Consider the following 23046-nt stretch of genomic DNA (forward strand, 5'->3'; position numbering starts at 1 on the left):
TTATTTTATTTTTATACATACAATAAAAGTATATGAGAACAGAGGCTGTAAAACTCCAGAAATTACATAAAAGCACATTAAAAGTATCATAATAGTGATCCATATGACTTGTGCACTATTAAAAGTCTTGCAAAATATTTGTGTGAGAAACAGAACCAAAGGTTGTGTTGTAATGTTTCTTTTATTGTGCGTTTTAAACAACAAGAGGGTGAATAAATTACAAAAAAAAATTTCAAACTATTTCTTTGCATTTTCAACACATGAAAAACACGAGACCTGATCTTAGCAAAATACATAAATTCATATAATCTCTGATATCTTTGAAAAGCATCTTTTATTAAAAAGTAACATCTCACAATCAAAATCTCACAACTGATATCAAAACCAGAAAAATGCAGCATCTCTGAACCTGTTTAATAAATGCTCTAAACAACAAAAACAGTGACTTGCCAGTTTCTGTTGCAGGATTGTTTTTGTCGTCTTGATTTATTCTTTCAGTGATGTCCTTTGCTTGTTTGAATTCCTCAGTTTGAACTGTATCCTAAGATTTTTGTGTTTTACTTCTTTTCTTTCTTCCTTTCTGTACATCCACGAATAAGCCGAATGTTTGCAGCAGATACATATATGGAATAATCATCTCTCCCTCTGCACTGCTGTCACTCTCAATGACTTCTCTTTATCTATCCTCATGCTTCTGAGGTCTCCATCCCTCTCTGTTCATCAGTCTCTTTGAATGAGTGCATTTCTGTAAGATGTATGCCGTGATCTTTCAGCATTTCTGATTTACTTGTGGAAAGAGTTTTTAACCACCCACTTGAAAGACACACCTCCAGTGTTCCTCAGTGAGCTCACACATTTCCCACAGCACTCGCACACTACACAATGAGCAATGAAGAAATGATACAATGAAGTTGCTGCACAAACTGCAGCATATGCAGTCTTAAGACTTTATTTTGACTAATTCTCCTCATCTACAGTCTCCACGGCTTGCTGAAGATACTAAACCTTCCTATTCACCTGCAAAAATCTGAAACAACACTTGCATATAAACTAGAATAAAAGATTGATGTTTGATATAGAACTCAGAAACTGCTCCTTCTGCTGGCTGATGGCATTTCTGCTCAGGTCCATCTCAACAGATATGGACTGACAACCAAGAACTGAAGCCAAGTATTGACAGCTGCTGTCAGTGAGACCACAGTTGGATAATCTAAAATGAAAACAGATGAAAAAAGTTATTTTCATGAAGATTGTATCATTCCTGAATATTCATTCTGTTTGTTTACATGGATAAAATGTAAAATTAATTTTTGTAAATGATTATTCAATCTTACTTTAAAGACTTCATTGCACAACTGCCTTCCTGTAGTCCAAGACAGAGCAGCCGAACACCTTGATCTTTTAGATTGTTGTTGCTTAGGTTCAACTCTTTCAAGTTTAAGCTTTGGCTCAGACCTTTAGCTGCTAAACCACACATATCTGAAGTGATTTCACAAGAGTCCAGACTGCAGAGATATAGAATTTAAAACAATTATAATCTTTAAATGTCTAGAATTTAATTTTATATAGTTGATGCAACCATCCAGCCTTTAGGCAAATACTGACCACAACTTTTCAAGAGTAGTGTTTTGTCTAAGGACTGTAAAAAGCTGCATTATTCCAGTGCTTCCTGGGAAATTTTTGCTCAAATCGAGCTCTTTTAGGCTGGAAGGGTTTGATCTCAGAGCTGAAGCCAGGGATGAGAAACCCTTATCTGTCAGTCTGCAACACGACAGCCTGGAGAATATGGCAAAAAAGAGTTTTATTTAGAATTCCATGATAATTAATGAACATTATATTTCAAACCTTTTATGTAGGAGTTGATTAATTAATCATTATGAGTACATATGACAAGATATTTTCTATCTTAAAAAGACAAATTCTTTTTTTTTTTAACAAGTTGCTTAACTTACAGTAATTTTTATTTTATCAACCTCACGAGGTCAAACAAAAAAATAACAGGGCTGCACACAAAATGTTATGTTTTTTGTAATTACAAGTTAATTGAATTTATTTCTGCTACTGCTCATGTTAGGTTAATTTCATGTTGGATAAAAGTTGAATATAATTATCACAACTAAAATGTATTATCAGTTTTACACAAAGACGGCTTTCAAATACTCCAATCAAGTGCCGTGAGAATGAAAAACAACAACAAAAAAAAAAAAAAAAAAAAAAAAAAAAAAAGAAAGCATAACCTTAATTTCTCAAGTTTACAGGATGGATCCATTAGTGAGTTCATGAGCTGCTTCATCCCAGAATCCTGCACGTCATTGTCAGAAAGATCTAGAGCTCTGAGTCGAGAGTTCTCCAGACCCAGTCCACAACTTTTAGATGTAAAATTACATCTCTCCAATCTAAAAAAAATGAAAATTCTTGGTAATAATTTTCAATACACCAAAGTGATATAAAGATACAGCCTCACTTCCTATTCACTTGTGAATTTGTTGATATGGTTTGGCACATCAAAAACTTCTGACCACTGCCTCAGCGGCCATGTGAAACAATTTTGGCATTCTAGGATGAGTTTAAATATGTATGAAAAAGCATGTTTTCAACAATATTTAAAAAGAAAAACAAATATTGAGTTGGGAATCATTTGAAATCACTGGTGTCACTGAATTCAATTAAATGGATTATGAAATTATTGAAAAGAAGCATAATATAATTTTGAGTTGCTGTTTGCATCACAGTAATGGTTCCCAATCCTGGTCCTGGAGTAACCCCAACTCTGCACATTTTGTCTCCCTAATCAAACACACCTGATTTAACTCATCAGCTCATTATTAGGGACTTCAAGACCTGAAATGGTTGTGTCAGATGAGAGAGACATCCAAAGTGTGTACTGTTGGGGGTTCTCCAGGTCCAGGGTTAAAGACTCTCTCTCCCCTATGAATGTACCAAATTTGAAAAAATTTTGGACTCCTAGCCTAAAAAAAAAAAAAAACACACCTTACATTACAAAATACAATAATTGCCTACACACAGGGCTGGACTGGGACAAAAAAAAAAAAAATCAGCCCAGGCATTTTTAGTCTAAGTGGCCCACCACTAAGATCAGAATTGGTTCAGTCAGACACCACCCACATTCAAAATACTGTATACACATGCTAACACTGTGTTTGCAGTATGTGTGTATACCAACAGTGTTTACAAGTCTGACTGGCAATTATTTACAGGCAATTGGGCCAGTTGTGATACAGAATGCCGATCCTTTTTTTTCTTTAACCAAAAGACAAGAAAAAAATGAAAGAGTACATAAACAAATTGTTTATTTGCAGGCTGAACTGGGCTTTAACAAACATGTAGCCATTTGAAATGCATGAACAGTATTTTTTTTTTTTTTTTTTTTAAATTAGATTGTATAATTTCAAGATTTAAAATGAACAGAATGGTAGTTAGCTTTGTGAATGTATGCTAAAAACCCAAATTCACTCTCAGTCAGCAGGTGGTGTTTATGAAACAGAGCATTAGAAAAGCATTAGAGCATTTCCTTGGTTACTGCTGTAAACAAAGCAGTGGTATGCTTATTAAGACTACAGACCCGATACAGACCCGACAGACCAAAAAAGTTGGGACACTGTACAAATTGTGAGTAAAAAAGGAATGGAATAAATTACAAATCTCATAAACTTATATTTTATTAACAATAGAATATAGATAACATATCAAATGTTGAAAGTGAGACATTTTGCAATGTCATGCCAAATATTGGCTCATTTTGGATTTCATGAGAGCTACACATTCCAAAAAAGTTGGGACAGGTAGCAACAAGAGGCCGGAAAAGTTAAATGTACATATAAGGAACAACTGGAGGACCAATTTGCAACTTATTAGGTCAATTGGCAACATGATTGGGTATAAAAAGAGCCTCTCACAGTGGCAGTGTCTCTCAGAGGTCAAGATGGGCAGAGGATCACCAATTCCCCCAATGCTGCGGTGAAAAATAGTGGTGCAATATCAGAAAGGAGTTTCTCAGGGAAAAATTGCAAAGAGTTTGAAGTTATCATCATCTACAGTGCATAATATCATCCAAAGATTCAGAGAATCTGGAACAATCTCTGTGCGTAAGGGTCAAGGCCAGAAAACCATACTGGATGCCCGTGATCTTCGGGCCCTTAGATGGCACTGCATCACATACAGGACTGCTACTGTAATGGAAATTACAACATGAGCTCAGGGATACTTCCAGAAAACATTTTCGGTGAACACAATCCACCGTGCATTCGCTGTTGCCGGCTAAAACTCTATAGGTCAAAAAAGAAGCCATATCTAAACATGATCCAGAAGCCCAGGCGTTTTCTCTGGGCCAAGACTCTTTAAAATGGACTGTGGCAAAGTGGAAAACTGTTCTGTGGTCAGACGAATCAAAATTTGAAGTTCTTTTTGGAAAACTGGGACGCCATGTCATCCGGACTAAAGAGGACAAGGACAACCCAAGTTGTTATTAGCGCTCAGTTCAGAAGCCTGCATCTCTGATGGTATGGGGTTTCATGAGTGTGTGTGGCATGGGCAGCTTACACATCTGGAAAGGCACCATCAATGCTGAAAGATATATCCAAGTTCTAGAACAACATATGCTCCCATCCAGACATCGTCTCTTTCAGGGAAGTCCTTGCATTTTCCAACATGACAATGCCAGACCACATACTGCATCAGTTATAACATCATGGTTGCATAGAAGAAGGATCCAGGTACTGAAATGGCCAGCCTGCAGTCCAGATCTTTCACCCAGAGAAAACATAAAGAGGAAGATGCAACAAAGAAGACCTAAGACAGTTGAGCAACTAGAAGCCTGTATTAAACAAGAATGGGACAACATTCCTATTCCTAAACTTAAGCAACTTGTCTCCTTAGTCCCCAGACATTTGCAGACTGTTATAAAAAGAAGAGGGGATGCCACACAGTGGTAAACATGGCCTTGTCCCAACATTTTTGAGATGTGTTGATGCCATGAAATTTAAAATCAACTTATTTTTCCCTTAAAATGATACATTTTCTCAGTTTAAACATTTGATATGTCATCTATATTGTATTCTTGAAACTTCCACATCACTGCATTCTGTTTTTATTCACAATTTGTACAGTGTCCCAACTTTTTTGAAATCGGGTTTGTACATTAATATGCATTATAAGGATGAATAATGAAAAGAAAATGCAATCAAAACTTTTTTGAAGACAGTCAGTTTCCCTCTTGGGATACATTCATATAAACCTCCACCCCCAATTCAATATTCAATATTTCGAGCATCAAGAACGGTGAGCTTGCTGTGCCTGTACAGTATTTTCTCTGCTAGCTCTGTTAAGGTCCTGTTTATAGACTTTGTAATATTTCCAAGCAATACAATACAAACCAACGGGCGACAGTACCTGCATGATGGGCTAGTCCTTGGCAAAAATTTAAAATTAAAACTTGTATCACCCACCGGGAAAATGCCCGGTATGCCATATTACCAATCCAGCCCTTTCTAAACATCTTGGCCCCTAAACAATACAAGAAGGCAAATAAAAGAGACATTTTCTGCAGATAAGATCATTGCACACCTACCTCAACTCTTCAAGGTTACAGTTTGGGTTTGCAAGTAAACCAGAAAACATCCCAACTCCTAAGTCCCAAAGTCTATTATCACTTAGGTCCAGTTTCTTAAGTTTGCAGGGTTTTGAACTCAGGGCAGATGTGAGGAAAGCACAGGCCTCCTTTGTGATCCCACAGCTTGAAAGCCTGCAAGAGAAAATAAATATATATTGAATGATTGAATGTCAGCTATATAGTCATCAACTCAATTTGGGAAGTCACATAGTTCTGTGCTGCGTTGTGCCATGTTACCACAGGGTTGAGAGAACTAATATATCTTCTGCACTATCTAGTGCACAACCATTTTGTCAGTGGGGTTTTTGTTGGAAAGATTAATTTTGTCACATTTTCCAACCCATCCAAAGATGAGTTGTGTGACTTCAAAGAAGGATTACTAGAAGAGGGAATTTGGCTGAAGAATTCTGACTCCTGATATAAACTGATAACTACCATATCAATATTCACCAAGTCACTGAAAAAAATTAAAACAAAAATAAAGACCTAAGAGTCTCCAGCTCACAGTCTGGCACTAAACCCAAAAGCCAGGTTGCTGCTTCATTTCCAATGTTATTGTAGCTCAGGACCAGCTCCTTGAGATGTGATGGGTTTGACGTAAGAGCAGCAACAATGGCTGAACAGCTGTCTCTTCTGAGTCCACAAAACTCCAGTCTAGAAGAAAACATTGGAGAAGGATAGCATTTTACCAACTGTATTATGACATCTGTGATATGTGTTGGATTTTAATACTGTAGGTAAAATAGAGACAGAAATGTACTTTAGTGTCTGTAGTTTGCAATGTGGACTCCTCAGTCCGGAGCAGAGGCTTTTCACCCCTTTGTCTCCAAGGTCATTGAAACTCAGGTCGAGTTGTCTCAGGACATTGGGATTGGACTCAAGAACAGAAGCCAAAGCTGAACAGCTTTTCTTCGTCAGTTTACATGAGGACAATCTAAGAATTATAAAACAAATCTCTTACCATATGTTCAAAACTGTACCTGTACTCTGAAATGAGAAGTTTGATGGCACTTACATGGCAATCCGACTGGCTTTGATAACGGGATGAAGCTTGAAAAGACACTCATCTGATTTGAAGAATTTTTTCAAGTCAAAAACCTCCAGTCCTTCATCACTGGTGAGCAGCACAAAGACCAGAGCTGACCACTGCGCATTTGAAAGTACCTCCACTGAAAGTTGTCCAGAGTGAAGGTATGTTTGGATTTCCTTAATAAGAGAGTGGTCATTCAGTTCATTGAGGCAGTGGAAAAGATTGATGGACCTCTCGGGGCTAAGACCTGTCCCAAGCTTTTCCTTTATGTGCATGACCGTGTTCTCATTGCTGTGTGTGATGTGTCCTATTTGTATTGAAAGGTGGCGAAACAAAGTCTCACTGCGCTCCTGAGAAAGGCCGAGGAGGAAGCGGAGGAAAAGGTCAAAGTGCCCATTCTTTGACTTTAAAGCCTGATTTACAGCACTCTTGTGTAGATCAAACAGAGATGAATCCATGCAGAGCTCCCCAAAGTCTGTGTCTTGGAATGGTATCTTTAATTCATCGCTACTGGGCTTTTGAGTTGTAAACCAGTGAAGGTGAACAAACAAAGCAGCAAGATACTCTTGGAAACTCAGATGCACAAAACAAAAGACCTTCCTTTGGTACAGCCCAAACTCCTCCCAGAAGATCTGGGTGCAAAGTCCTGAACATACTGATGCATCTGTGACATCAATGCCACACTCTATCAGGTCTTCTTCGTAGAAGATCACAAAACCTTTCCTCAGTTGCTGAAAGGCCAGTTTTCCAAGCGACAGGATGTTGTTTCTACTCAAGTGTGGATCCAAGTGATGTAGTTCCTTGTACTTGTCTTTCATCTGCAATGTCTGGAAGATCAGGAAATGTGTGTACATTTCAGTTAGAGACTTGGGGATCTGACAACTCTCTCCGTCACTCAACATCCTCTCTAGAACAGTGGCTGAAATCCAGCAGAAGACTGGGATGTGGCACATGATGTAGAGGCTCCTTGATAATTTCATGTGTGAAATGATTCTATTGGCCAGACTCTGATCACTGATTCTCTTCCTGAAATACTCATCCTTCTGAGGGTCATTGAACCCTCGTACCTCTGTGACCTGGTCAACACACTCCGGAGGGATCTGACTGGCTGCTGCTGGTCGAGAGGTTATCCAGATGAGAGCAGATGGAAGCAGATTCCCCTTGATAAGATTGGTCAGCAGCACATCCACAGAGGCAGGTTCTGTTATATCAGAGCACCTTTTGTTGTTCCTAAAATCAAGAGGCAGTCGGCACTCATCCAAACCATCAAAGATAAATATGACTTTGAACTTCTCCAAGTTTGAAAGATTGAATCCCTCAATTTCTCTAAAGAACAAATAAACAAGTTGCTCCAGTGTGTACTGCTCTTTGCCAATCAAATTCAGCTCCCGAAAAAGCAATGGAAACACAAAACGAACATCTTGGTTGGCTTTTCCTTCAGTCCAGTCCAGAACAAACTTCTGCACAGAGACTGTTTTTCCAATGCCAGCAACTCCTTTAGTCAGTACGGTTCTGATGGGCGGCTTGTTTTGTCTAGGTAAGGCTTTAAAGATGTCATTGCATTTGATTGGAGTTTCCTGTGTCTCTGGTGTCCAAGATGCTGTCTCAATCTGTCTCACCTCATGCTCCTTATTGACTTCTCCAATCCCTCCTTCTGTGATGTAGAGCTCTGTGTAGATTTTGTTGAGTAGGGCTGGATTTGCCTGCTTAGCAATACCTTCAAATATACATTGGCTCCTGTTCTTCAAACTGGATTTAAGCTTTTGCTGACAAGCATCAATTTGATGAACTACATAAAATAAGAAACAGGTTGTTACTCCTCTTTGTCTGCACTTAATGTAAACTATGTTCTAACCATATACACATATACTAACATTGAAGAAGTTTGTCAAAGAGGCTTTGTTCCTTCATACACCTCAAAATATGTAAGGCGATTTTGACTGTTGCTTCTTTGGCTTCAAGAGCAAACTCGTCGACTTCATCTGGTGGACTCTTTGTACACTCTGTGAGATCAGGGTTCAAAACACTGTCGATTTTTCTGAGTTCCTTCTTTACAAAAGTGATCACATTGCATTGAAGTTGCTAAGATGAAAAACAGAAATTTTATTGAATATTTTACTTTTCTTTTTAACGTAATTGATGTAAAAAGTAAATAAATAAATTGGCTAACCCGCAAAATAGCAGCAAGGGCCATTTGTGTCTTTGGGGTTGATTGGTGGTGCATTTCTGTTGGCGGCTCTCTGCATTTAAAAGAAAGTATTAGATTTGAAAAATATGATTGAATATTTGAGTGTTTTTAAGAATCAGGCACAATGTATACAAACAAGTCCTAACATACCGTTGGACAGTAGAATCAGTCATATTGAGATTAGTTGGTGGCTCCATTGACCAGTTACTCTGAACAGATACATGGGTGTGCGCTGAAGAGCTGAGCCAATCTCCCGAGACACTTTGACGGAACAGAACATACAGTGATTTAATAGCCGAACTGCCTAATTCATTAAAGGGGTCATATGATGTGATTTCAAGTTTTCCTTTCTCTTTGGAGCGTTACAAGCTCTTGCTGCATAAAGAAGATCTGTAAAGTTGCAAAGACTAAAGTCATAAATCCAAAGAGATATTCTTTATAAAAGTTAACAGTCAACCACACCCCCCTAAAACATCTCGTTCTAACACGCCCCCACATCTCTACGTCACTATGTGGGAAGATTTGCATAACTCCGCCCAAATGTTCACGCAAAGAAGGCGTACCTTTTATTCTCTCTGTTGCCGCAGCTGCCGTGTTGTGGAGTGGCTGTGTGTTTTGTTTTGTTGAAATGAAACTTTGTTTGGCTTTCCAAAAGAGGACATGACTAGAAATCAGTGGTTAAGTTGTATTTCAACACTGTTCCAGAAGAGTTCAACCCAAATATTCAGATGTGTGCTGCGCATTTTATAGAGGATGAGGACTGTTTCCTGAACCTGTAGCCTGCAATGTGTCTGTATAACAGTTGTTTCTATAAAGTTGGGCAGTTCAAACTTTGCAAGGACAGTCTGGCGCTTCTGACTCACAGCCTGTAAGTAAGTTTTTTTATATTTAAATATAAATGATGATGATTCAAATGAGAGTTTTGAGCAGTAGAGTAGGCTTGTTGTTTGTTGTTTCTCAGATCACAAATGCAGACATGGTTTTATGTTTATGCAGCGCGATACGCAACGCAACGCGTAAAAATAATCAGTAATTATGTCCCCACTAGATGCAACAAGTGCCTCATTTTTAATGGGTTTTATTAGTTTTGTCTCGTCTAGTGATGTCCAGATCACGAACAAATCTTTCTATTTATCCGGATCTTCTTAGTGAACCGGTCGAACCAGTTCACCAAAAAGAACTGAATCGTTTGAAATTGTTTGCACCTCCAGTACGCACTAATCCACAAATTACTTAAGTTATTCAGTTTATAAATGTGCCTTACACTCCCTCTGACACAAAATAAACCAATACCCTGAGTTATTCAGTTACTCCTAACAGTACATTGACTGAACTGCTAAAAGAGAACCGATTATGGGATGTGCACTAGCAGAGCAGCTGAACTGAGTCTCGTGTTGCTGGCCTGGGAGACGGCATACTGTAGATTGGCGTAACATTTCCGTCACATGCTTGAGGCATTCAGCCAATCACAACGCACTGAATAGCTAGCCAATCAGAGCGCACCTCGCTTTTCAGAGCGATGAGCCTTGCAAAGCCCTGTTCACACTGCCAGCAACTTTTTCGCTGCTTGTCGTTTGTGGCTGGCAATTGAGGTCGCTACTGGGCGTTCCCACTACTGGTTGCATAGTTACCCCGTAACACTCCACTACAGCAGATGAATCACGTGCGCTCCACAGACTTTACTCCCATTGGTTGTCATTTGCGAAATTCGCTGCTTATTTGCATAAAGTTGAAGAATTTTGAACTTTTGTTGCTTGACTTTTTGCATCGCTTGACACGGCCACATTCCTTCGCCAACGGTCACTGTCGCTCGTTTCGCCGGAAGTCGCCAGCTCTCCATTGAAAATGAATGGGATTATGTCGCTCTGACGCTGTGTGAATGGGGCTTAGCAATCGATGCGTTTCAGAAGGCAGGGCATAGAGGAGAAACTATAATGTACATTATATGGAAAATAATTTGAACCTTTTTTAAACCTTAAACCACATAAACACATTGCATTACACCAAATACACAAAACAATGTTCTTTTTAGCAGCATCATATGACCCCTTTAATAAAGAGAAGAATGTCATCATTCTTTCTGCGTACACAGGGTAAGGGACATCAAATATATGTGCAACTCAGCTGGTAGAGCATGTCACAAATAACACAAATTCATGGGTTTAATGTTGATAAAATGTACAGCTTGAATGACTGGAGGTCACTTTGTAAATATTAGCTTATAGCAATGATAATCAAGGCCCCTAACTAAAATGGTTGAAAAAAAAATAAAAAAATAATAATAATTATAATAAAGAATTTGCAAAAACAATGTAAGCTTAAATTTGTCCATAAAACTGAAAATGAGCACTGAATATTACCACACACACACACACACACACACACGCACACACACACACACATATATACATATATATACATATATATACATATATATATATATATATATATATATATATATATATATATATATATATATATATATATTTGAAAATGATGCACAGCGGAGGTGGTGATGCAGCATCCTGTCTAAAGTCCAGACATTTACCAAACTAAACTAGGAAATAAATATTTTGAATATTGGCTTATGATGAGAAAGATAAAATAAATGTGTATTACCTCTGATCTTCCTCCTGGAATTTCACTGGAGGATCCATTGATGCATCACTCTTCACAGAAACATGGCTAAGCACTGGAGAGGCAGCTCTCTTCTGGTGATGAACCTCAACACTACAAAAACATGCAGGGAATCAAGTCAATATTGGAAAGTGAGCAAAGAAACACTTTTAAATTGTTGTTCTGTTCAAAGCCATCAAATTAACCAATAGGATTACATGCAGAGATTTTGAGTCATTACTATACAACAAATAAACATACCATTCGGATTGAGTGGATGTGAGGGGTTCAGTAGGGGAGCAACTGCCGCTGGTTTTGTCCTCCTGGCTGGATGTGACACTATCTTTGGTTTCACTTGACTCACTCATGGCAGCGTTTTTCCAGACACAATGATCCTAAAGTCTACAGTTAAACAACACACCCAAAGTGCTTTCTGTCAGTTTGCCACTGTATGCAGCTGCGTTTAACAAAACAGCTTTGAACAAGGAAATAGAGCTGAACTGAACATGCATCAGATCAGATCATGTCATCCTCTCTGAGGTCTTGGTCCTTCCTTATTCACCTGAGCTGGCCATTCAGCAACTTCTGAAACACCCAATGTTACATTTTTACAGAGCATGACCCATCTGAATGACTTTTACATGATCTTTAACACAAACATCAGAGTTCGCACAACTTTCTAATTAATTAATTATTTTCCAAAGCTTGAACGACTCCAGTCATTCTTACTGTTATTAAGGCGGAAAAAAACGCTAAATATTGAAGAAACAAACTACGTGCAGAAGTGTATTTACCTTCTCTGAGTCTGTGCGTCGTCAGAGCCGCAGTTTCGGTTTCCGTTGCCCTTCAGGTTGAACAACCTGGTTTACAGGCGGGGCCAGAATAAGTAGGCTATTTATTATTCATGCATTCATGTTTGTGCAAACTTGCAGGTAAATATCTGCTTAATTGTAGTGTCTTGACAGGAGACGAATATTAATTGATAATAATTTTTCTATAGGTTTAAAAATAAAGTTTTAGAATAAATTGCAACAAAACATGTTGCGTTTCCTTCTAGAAAATCGATTACAGAAGCTTTGAAAACGTATTATTTATCATGGAATTAGTTTTGGGTAATTATCTTTTTCTTCTTCTTCTTAATCTATAAATTGAAATAATTAGAATAATAACAATACATTTAAATAACAACAAAACCCTCCTTATATGACACTAAAGTGCTTCTGCCTCCAGGGGGCGCCTGAAGGCTCATAGATTCTAATCAGTTGAGCTGCGAGTTAAATCTTTCTAAAACGACTTCGGACGTGTTCCAAAGCAATACAGATGAGACGCGGCTTGTGTCTGAACAGAATGGGTCTTTATTCAGGAAATGAAAGAAAAAGACTGTAATCAACACCCCATTTAAATACAAAACAAATCAAAATAAGGAACAACATGATATTCAGTTTGCATATCAAAGAGCCATTCGGTAATAATTACAGTCTGAACACTTCATAAACCACTTGTGTGAATCTATACACAAACTTGATTTAGAAACTAGAACATTAACAATATTACAAAGATTTTAGCTTTAAAAATAATTCAAATTGAAATAATATTTTAGCAGTTAGCATCATAAAATTATATATTTATATCTTTCCACATAAAAATACAAAATAATATTAATGACATATAATATGAAAAATTATCCCAAATATTTAGCTACTATTAGAGTAAAAAAAAAAGAAACAAAAAACAAACCAACAAACAAAAAAGAAATAGAAATATGCATGAAAAAGTTTCTCCTTTTGTTAGCAAAACACTATCCAAAATAACTACAATCATTTACATCAGTACAAAGATATCTGGATTTAAAAATAGTTGCAATGAAAAAAAGGGGTTTCATCTTTTCTGACAGTAAAAAATGACACTGTGAATCAGAAATTTGCAAAATATGCAATGAAAAAAATAAATCTGCATTAAAAAGGTATACACTGCAATTCTCACTTTTTTTTATACAAACATTAGAAACAGTATTGCACGTCACAACACAGATTCGAGGTTAGTAAGCCTTTCAAAATGTGTTATATTCAAGTTTCTGAGTATCAGTGAGGGGACGGCTGATACCCCTCCATCTAACCAGGGAGAGTCTCAAGTGTTTTCCATGAACATAGTAGAACCCTCAATGCTTCCTTCCTTCAAATTAAATACACGACCAACTTAAATAGTAATCAAATCGATGTGTGCTAAGCAACAATACATAAATAGATTCATATACACACACACACACACACACACACACACACACACACAGACACACACAACTGCACGGATGATAAAAAAAAAACTCCTTTTGCATCTTCCAGTGCGTGTGAACATAATCATAAATACGTGGGCAAATCAAGTGAGAGTCAGAGGTCTACTGAAATAGAAAAATACAATTTAAATCAAATAGTTATCTGTCTACAAAAATAGTCAAATAAATATGATTTTTCAAAACGACGACGACGACAACAAAAACCCACACTTACGAAGCAACAGTGTTGAACACGAAAAATGGAGCGCGCTACTCGTCACCGACAGAGCGAAAGACGATGATGACGATGAAGTGGCCATCTTGTTTAGCTCCCAGAAACACCTTCGCTACTTACTCCGAGTACAGTACGGTAGATTGCCGTAATCGCTTAAATAGAATCTGGGTCCAGCGTCTTACACAATAAATCAAATAAGTTACTATGTAAAAAATAATGATATTTAAATTATCCAATAGACTTAAAACAGGTTGCAATTATTCTACAACCAAATAGTATACAAAAAAGGTGATGTGATACAAAATTAAAGACACTGTTTTGCGTTCGACTCCAAACGTCAGGAAAAAGAGGGATTGTTCTCTTAGAGGAGAAAAGAGAGGAGAGAAATCAAAAAGGTAGTGCATCACGCGTCCTCAAGAGTCTGGAAACAGGCGACACATTAACAAATAAATAGACACATATACACAATAAATAAACACACAATCTCAGCTCACTGTTGACACTTGAAAGTTTAAATCACAGACACGAACTCGACAGTACAACAAGGGCACTGAATTCTTCACCAAACCCGAGAACACAAGGATATATAGAGTGCAAAAAGAACGACAGACAGAAAGAGCAGTACAGTACCAAACGACCATTGCTTCTGTAGAGATTGTCCATAAGACTGATCCGATCGAAAACGCAAACGCTACAAAACATTTCACCACAGGGTTCCTTTTGTGACGTTTCTCTCCTCTCTTTTCTTCACCTCAGATTTTGTCCAGAGATTAAACTACGAAATGCGGCGCTAGGCTCCGCCCACCACACACAGACAATGACCACGGGTAAGATTCCTTCGCGAATCCCTACGAACTACATCATATCAAAGCTACCAGGGAGAACGTCCTTGTCCTGCGCTCTATCGCAGTAAATGGGGGGTGGCATTCAGGGGTGTTCAGGAAGGGCAAAGGTTAAATGTCCAGAGACGATCCTCTGGATTATAGAGTTTAAATAGAACTGAAACCTCAATTCATAACTAGACTCACATCGCACGAAGACGAGACACGAAAACCACAGGACAGCACACCGTCTCTTGACTAGTTATCAAGTTACAAAAAGGCAGAACTCACTACTCTAAAAACTAACGTCACTTCTTTCGTAATAAGTTCGTAAAGGAATCATCACAACAATGCATGCAAAGTTTTACGAAGAATGTAACTTTTTTTTTTCATTTCGATATTATGTTATTATATAATCTTATATCTAAGAGTCTGACCTTTTTTTACCTCATGCTACATAAATTCCTCTGTTAATATATGCATTGTGTTTTGATTGTGTTTTTTTTTTTCTTTCTTATATGTGCTGGTAACCTTTACACTGCATGCAAATGATGTACAGCCACAAACATGCACATAAGTTTTCACATTCTGTGTTTCCATGGCGACGATCGGCCATACCGTGCGAGAGGGAACGGACTGCATTTCTGTGTATGACATCACCAGTGACGTCACAATGGCATTACATAGAACACCGACACTATCTATTCGTTATATCCTATATAGCAGCAAAGCTTCTTCTATAGCTTGTGATTAAATTGCAAGAGTAGAGCAATAACAAGCCAGATTAATATTCTGAGGTATTGTTTTCTTTTTGCCAGTGGAAAATGGAAAGTCTCAGTAATTTGTTATTGAATCATTCCTATTCCTGCTAAGAGCACATTGGAGCGAAACATCAAGGGGGAAATATTCTTCTTTTTTCTTTCTTTTGTATATATTCCACGGCAAATGTCTTATTTTCAGGCCGCACGTTTTGCTACCTTTGGTTGGAGATCCAGGGCAGGCATCAGAGATTACGTCATCAAGGGTTTTCCAGAGACAATTGCGCACTTTGCCCACTAGGGGGGGATTTAGCAGCAGACACACGACGGACAGAACGAATGAACAGTACGGACAGGCTGCCCCCCCAAGCGAAAACATTCTCGTTTCTACTTTTTAAATTTCACATATAAAAATAATTTGAAAAAACTACAAAAAAATCAATCTCTTTTTTTTCTTAATCTCCTTTTTAAAAAAACATGAACGTACCACAAAAACTCTGTTCCGAGCCTGAGATGTACAGGGAGGGAGGATAAAGAAGTGGTTTGGTGAAATAAACTGAGGCTTGTAGTGTTTCTGGCTGCTACAAAAGATAAAGATATATTCATATATTTATAGTCATATATATATTATCTATATACTGTATATGGTTATGTACTCTATACTGACAGCTTGGGTTAGAGGCCAAACTAAGCATATTTTTTTCCCGCAGCAGACGTGTTGTTTCTGTGTCGCCTTGCATGCTGCCGCTCCCGGGATCCCCGTCTTCAGTTCCAGCGGAAGTGGATCTGGCGGGGACGGTCGGCTCCCTCTTTGACCAGCGGCTTGTGGAACTCGCGGCCGGCGCGGGAGTGGATGTTTGCCCAGCAGAACTCGCAGTAATACTGCAGGCAGGTGACGTTGGCGCAAAAGAACGGGGCGAACTTTCCGCCACAACGTGCTCCCTGGCATTCGTCGCACAGCTGGTCGTCCAGCACGTACGGCTTCACCTCCACCTGTGTCACATGAATGAGAGAAACACGGTTGTTTTTGGTTCATTTCTATTCTGGTGAAGTCAGTGGCTGTTATAGTTAATTAAAGATTATTACTTATACTAATTAATTAATCATTATTAATTTAATTACTTTTCCCTTGAAAAAGTCAAGTAAGGGATTACTCTTTTTCTTCAATTTAATTACAGTTACTTCTGATGTAATCCACCATTGTTTTATATAGAGTTGTTCTATAGTTTATACAATATTTAATTGTATAGACTATAGAACAACTCTATATAAAACAATAGTGGATTTAACATCAAAATGTAATACCTAATATTGAAATGTATCTTTTTAATGTAACCTTCTCCATTTAAATAATTTGGTCAGTTCAAGAATAATTTATGTAATTTGATATTTATTTGAAAATCAGATCAGTTCATGTTTATCCTTATGTTGTTTAACTGGTTGAGATTGATATGGGATTTAGAAAGTAGTTTGTAATAAGTAATGCAGTACTTTAAAGAGAGAATTATTTGTATAGTAATCTAATTGTTTTTTTGTTTTTGTTTTTAGCGTAATTTCCCAACACTGACCATGAAATAGTTACTGGGCCTCATTCGTGAAACTTGCATAAATATATGAGTAAATTCAGTGTAATTTGCACGTAAAACAGACCTTCCTGAAAACTCTTCTTCGGATTCACAAACTCTTCGTAAACGTCAGATTTCATAGTTAAACATGTATGTTAATGAATTACAATCATTCGTAAATAGGGCGCTCCTGCACGCTGATTCACAATTAGCATAATCCCCGCCTATGAATTACAGCTACGCAAACTGTGTTCTGGAACACAGTGGAATATTCTGGTCTACTTTCTCAGGTTTGGCTCCAGTATATTGCATAAATGCAAAAAAGACTAGGCCATATATCAATAAATATTCAATAATGTGTGACCACAAAAATGTTTTTAGCCAGCTGAAAAAAATGTCAGGCGCTCTTAAAATAACCGGCTGGTGGCGCTTGAGAATGTTTTGGTGGCACAGAGACGCTTTAGTTGCTATGGTATGAAATATTAACGGCGGCAACATATTAGCCTACTAGTATACAATTTTTTTTAAAGAATTTTACTAAATATAATAAAGCAGTAACCAGTAATATTGACTTATTCATCGTTGTAGGCAGTCATTGTACAAGTAGGATGTTAAGGTATTTGTCCTGTCCCTCCTCTATTTACGGCTGGGTAAATAGTGACAATGACGAGCGCTGCCTTTTACAATTATCAACTCAGCTGCAAAAAAAGTTAAAAAAAAATAATAATACGCCCCAATTTACAAGTGGTAGGGAGCAGGTGTACATTTCTTTCGTATCAACTAACATTTTGAAAATACTAATATAATTTCATGATTTCGAAAGTTTACGTCAGAGCGGCTTTACGAACGATTTACACAAAAATTTGTTCTGCTCGTGTTTCATGAATGAGGCCCATTGTGTGCATATGACATGGACTACAAAGTGATGGGTAAAATAATGATACAGTTATAGCCATGGATTAATGAGATTTGGTATAATTATTAAATGTAGTTAATGTTGCATACAACAATGCAATGCAAGAAGTGTATTGTATTGAATGTGCATTTGTAGTGTTCTTCAAATATTGTTTAAAACTATACTTGCGGATAATGTAATATTAAAACATTAAGTGCCCTTTCAGCACTTTGTTTCTTAACACACTGTGATGGATGAACTGAAAGAAAAATCGGTTGCATTGTGCCATTTGTTCTTTGTCGTACTTCACATTTCATCAAATCTAGCAAGTCTATGTACACAGGAAATAATAAATCAAAATAGCATACTATGCACAGTATGCATACTATACACTAAGAGTAGTATGGTAGTGTGCTATTCTGAATGTTACTAGTCTCAAACAAACACAAGTGCTGTCTACTTACCCGTTTGTCGATGTCGCCATGCTGCAGCTGGACGAATCGGGCGCTGATGGCAGCGATGTAGCTCTGCTGATTGGAGAAGGCCACACGCCCCGCCCCCTTTGGGTACTTCAGCTCTGGATCAGTGTCAATACCCGCGTAACACACTCCACCATACAAGCGGTCCATGATCATGGCCAGCTCCACTGCAGAGAAAGATACCATTAAAGCCTTTTTAATACCAAAAAAAAAAAAAACTTTTTAATACTTTTTGAAACAGTTAGGAAAAGAACAACAGTGAAATTAATTTTAGAATCTTTGTTGAGATAACTGGCATCTTTTCACATTGTGGACATCATATGCTGTAGTTTAAAACGAATACAACTACGAGCCGTGTGTTTGGCGTACCAGCTCTGAGTGGACGTGGCACTCCTCCAACAAAGATGGTCTTACGAGGGTCCAGCGGCTGAGATCCGTCCATCACATAATCACTGTCACTCAGGTTCCACGGACGAATCTGGACCTGAAAAACCACATACAAAAATATGAAACACAGTGTACTTGAAAACAGAAAAAGAATACCATTGTGGAAAAGAAGTGCACTTAATTGCACGTTGAACTGTATACTGAATAAGCATTTGTAGTGCACTTCAAATATTAATAAAATATCTTCATGACTGTTTCTTAACTCACTTTGTAATAAAGTCAGATAAGAAATGTTGCTTTTAAGTACAATTAATTGATCATATTTTAATAATCTTTTGGTGTGCTTTGAAGTACACTTCTGTCATGACAACTCGGACATCAGAGAGTTTAGCATGGTAATATACATGGCAGTGTTAATGTGTTCGGTCTTAGTGGAACAGATCTGCTACACTGCTGCTGCTGAAGATCAAGAAGACTTGCTACTGCCAACACATCCACAGACATGCTGCTGTGAGCATGCAAGATAAACTGCTGCTGCACATATATTATACATGAAATATATATATATCATACATGGAATAACCTTGTAGCAGATCTATACAGGTGGAGCTGGGGGAGGTGGAGGGTTTCTGAAGTGCCTATCGGCCTGTGCCATCTAGACTTTCATGTCAGAACTTTGGATTTATTTTGATGTAAAGGGGGCAGTTGTGGCCTAATTGTTAGAGAGGCAGACTTGTAACCTGAAGGCCATGGGTTTGAGTCTAAGTACCGGCAGGAAATGGAGGTGGGGGAAGTGAACGAACAGCACTCTCTTCCATCCTCACCCTTAAGTGTGCTTCTTTTTCACAATTAGAGAATATTCACAATTATAGCATATTTAAAATTAAATGCATGTATTTTTTTTTCCAAAGCAACAAAAGGCATGTGTCAGACACTAGTTAAGAAAAGATGCAGGCAAGATTGAGTGATGTTTATTCTGTTTTGAAGAACTGAAGGTCTGTTCACTCGTAGTGATTTTTCATTGTGTCTGTTCTGGTTTAAATATCTGAAGACTTCAGATGAAAAAAAAATAAACACATGGTATCATGGCAGTATGTGAATGTATCTGGACTCACGGGCTTGTCTTTGATGGTGGGGCTGGACACACACAGGTAGAGTTTCCCATCCTCCTCCAGACAGGCTTCGATCAGCGCCTGAACTGAGCTCTCTTCTTGGAACAGGAGGAAGGCGTAACCTAGACAACAGTCAATCACTGTAACCACGGCAACCAGAGCTCAGTGTAACATATGATTTCTGACTGAATAAATAACTATTCAGTTATGAATAAATAACTATTAAATATTCAAAAACTAAGGATCACAGCAACCAGAGGCACTGGGTGATTCTCTGTAGTTACAGAGCACGCATTATTCTAGGGCTGCACCATTAATCGAAATTAAATCGTGATTAGGCAAAAGCTGCAATTGTCATGTGGATCTTGTCAGGGAAGCATGGTTCTGTGATCCGTAGTAAATCTCCTTCCGAAGGCCAGAGGGCTTTCATGGATTCAACGTGACTAATTGTGAAGGGAATGTAGACAACACCCATAAAATGTGTCCAATGTACATGTGAACTTCTTCAGTGCTGTTAATGTTATAATCTTTCATTCACTTGTACACAGAATGTGGAAAGCTACCATTTAAACAAAAGGTGGCACATTTGATTTTTGTTATGAAGACTTTTTTATTCTACTTGAAGACTTGTTATACTACAATGTGAAAAACAGCAATAAAGAATGGTAAGGTGTGTGCAAACTTTTGGTTAGAGTATGTCCATGCAGATTTCTATTGCTCTGTTTGCTACGAATGTGGTGATTTGTCTAATAATACCTTTAGGGGGGAAGTAAGACTTGCTCTCTGCTTTGTGTGGCCAATCAACAACCAGATGACCAAAGCGTCGAAAACTGCTTGTGATTTCATCTGTGGGAAAGACAAAACCGTGAGAGTCAGATAAAGAGAAGAGAGAGAGAACAGCAGGAACTGTTGCAGATGTTTATATATATATATATATAATTAAAGCATAAGTAGAGGAAAATCAAACATCAGAGGTTAAAAGCAAACCCTGTTCAATATCTGCACGTGAAGCTGACTGATATAAATAATTTTCCTCAAATTCTCCTCTGAATGACAGTACATCAGCAGTTCTCATCGACTGCAGCCATTTTGTTTGCAGATCTGCACTCTGTGGAGGTTTGAGGTTTTATGTGGCTCAGTGCTGTTATCAGTAACCTGCCACCAGGAGATGTCAGAAACATCTCAGTGGCTACAGGGCAATACTGACACAGATGTGCAAAACATATATGTGGACATCTGTAAGAAAGTGGATCAGGGCTTGATAATAAGGATCCCTAGATGGCTTAAGGACGGTACGGGCCAGCTGACGAAACAACTAAGAGTGTGAACAGAGGTGTAGAGGTGTAAAGACAGGACGCGTTCCTGCTTTATAACACATCCAAACCTAAGCTAGCCAATCCAATTCACTCCAGCACATTCAACTGAAGACCTTCATTAGCTGGTTCAGGTGTGTTTCATTAGCCTTGGAGCTAAACTATTCAGGACAACTAGTGCTCCGGGAGCAAGATTAGACACCCCTGATCTAGACAGACTGCAATGTAATTTAATACAATCAGGGTTTGAAATGAACACTCGCCAAATGTGGGTAAACATTAGCTGTGGTGGGTAACGTTGTCAAATCACTAGCCATTCTTGATTCTTGGAAGTAAATGTAAGCCAAATCTGTGCAGATTTAGCTCAAATACTGAACTTGTGTATCATCATGATATATTAAATACAGCCTAACTGTGCAGCATCTGCGCATACTGTACCTAATACAGTACTTAAGACTTAAGGCTCAGAAACTCTGTGATTTTCTTACTGTCCAGATGAACTCTCCTGATATCATGCACTTTGATCCCACCAACATCTTAAATTTAGTCCATAAAAGTGGTACAACAAAATCTTTTGATTTTTTTTTTGCTTCTTGAAAATGTAAAAAAATTGGGGACGAAAAGACAAGAATTGCTATATAGCTTAATGTGACAATTAAACTTCAAAATGTTATGATTTAATTGAATAAAGTTATGTGATGCTACACAGCTGTTACCATGGAAACTGCTATATTCTGCCGCTCCAAAAGCGCCAGCTGCTGGCAGAGAACATGAGTGTGCATTTCAACAAGCCCTCCTGCTGGTTTTGTGCAGACCATTGCAAAAATCGACCCATATTTTTACGCAGCAAACACTCAGTTGTAAATGTGAACCAGTGGATCAACAAGAAGCTGCTAAGGCATTTAAAAAAATCGAAACAGTTAAGACATTAAGATATGTGTTTATGTTATTACATCAATATAATAATTGATTGGGAATAACTGTTTAAAAGAATAAATAATTGATACTTCAGACTCATACCTTATCTTAAAAATGGTTTAAAGTCTGAGATGTGTGCTGAAAATGTTTTGCCTGTGTGAAAACCTGTAACTGAACTGTATATATGGTATTAATTTTATTTGTGCAGGTCTTAAATTGGTCTTACATTTGTCTTAAATTTTAAAATGTCTCACAAAATCCCGCAGATACCCTGGAATAATATGAAATTCAGATTTTAGAATAAATATATTTATATAAAAAGCTGTGACGTGAGTAAATAGGTTATAACATTTTTTTTTTTTTGTACTGGTTTCAGAAGTTCAGACAAATTTCAAACCCTGAATACAATATGGTTCAAACACTCTCTCAAACGAACCTTCATCGATGTCAGGGGGCAGACCACCCACAAACACTTTGCGGGAGAACCTCTCAATGCGCTCCCCGTTCTGATGGGGGTAACAGTGAGGAGACCCCAGGACCCCCTGGTTGCCATGGCCGTCGTCTAGAAGACCGTCATCAATGGGGAAGAGTGAGGAACGTCCTATTAAAAAGTGAATGACAGGTGAGGACACTTGTTAACACCTGCTGTTAACATCCATCTTAGGTGATCTGATCAGCATTATGCAACTCTGAAGACCACCATAGAAGAAAGTCTCAAAACAAGGGCCCTTGTTTTGGTGCAAATATTATATATATGTTTTTTTTTTTTTTTTTTTTTTTTTTATATATATATTTATATTTACAGGACATTTAACATAGCACATTTGT

General features: G+C 37.9%; 2 protein-coding genes across 5 annotated transcripts in view; both read right to left on the reverse strand.

Moving 5' to 3' along the window:
- Positions 1-230: 230 nt before the first annotated feature.
- Positions 231-12645, reverse strand: LOC109073037 (NACHT, LRR and PYD domains-containing protein 3-like). The gene is made up of 14 exons (XM_042712579.1): positions 12258-12645; positions 11725-12048; positions 11467-11577; positions 8998-9108; positions 8830-8899; positions 8534-8741; positions 6645-8448; positions 6390-6563; positions 6116-6283; positions 5588-5761; positions 2238-2396; positions 1606-1776; positions 1335-1505; positions 231-1210 (listed from the first exon to the last, which is right to left on the reverse strand). The coding sequence occupies exons 2-14, from the start codon at positions 11829-11831 to the stop codon at positions 1051-1053; spliced, it is 3588 nt and encodes a 1195-aa protein (XP_042568513.1). The 5' UTR covers positions 11832-12048; positions 12258-12645; the 3' UTR covers positions 231-1050.
- A 150-nt stretch (positions 12646-12795) lies between these two features.
- The window catches only part of LOC109065381 (cytoplasmic polyadenylation element-binding protein 2-like), a 29764-nt gene continuing 19513 nt past the window's right edge, over positions 12796-23046 (reverse strand). For all 4 annotated transcript variants that reach the window (XM_042712582.1, XM_042712581.1, XM_042712580.1 and 1 more), the window contains 6 exons: positions 22655-22819; positions 20744-20833; positions 19991-20109; positions 18858-18972; positions 18474-18655; positions 12796-16542 (listed from right to left, as the gene is read on the reverse strand). In XM_042712582.1, the coding sequence (XP_042568516.1) occupies positions 16315-16542; positions 18474-18655; positions 18858-18972; positions 19991-20109; positions 20744-20833; positions 22655-22819 (899 nt within the window). In that variant the 3' untranslated portion in view covers positions 12796-16314. The remainder of the gene's footprint in view (positions 16543-18473; positions 18656-18857; positions 18973-19990; positions 20110-20743; positions 20834-22654; positions 22820-23046) is intronic.

This window comes from Cyprinus carpio, chromosome A23 (assembly GCF_018340385.1).
Source record: "Cyprinus carpio isolate SPL01 chromosome A23, ASM1834038v1, whole genome shotgun sequence".
NCBI classification, from domain to species: Eukaryota; Metazoa; Chordata; class Actinopteri; order Cypriniformes; family Cyprinidae; genus Cyprinus; species Cyprinus carpio.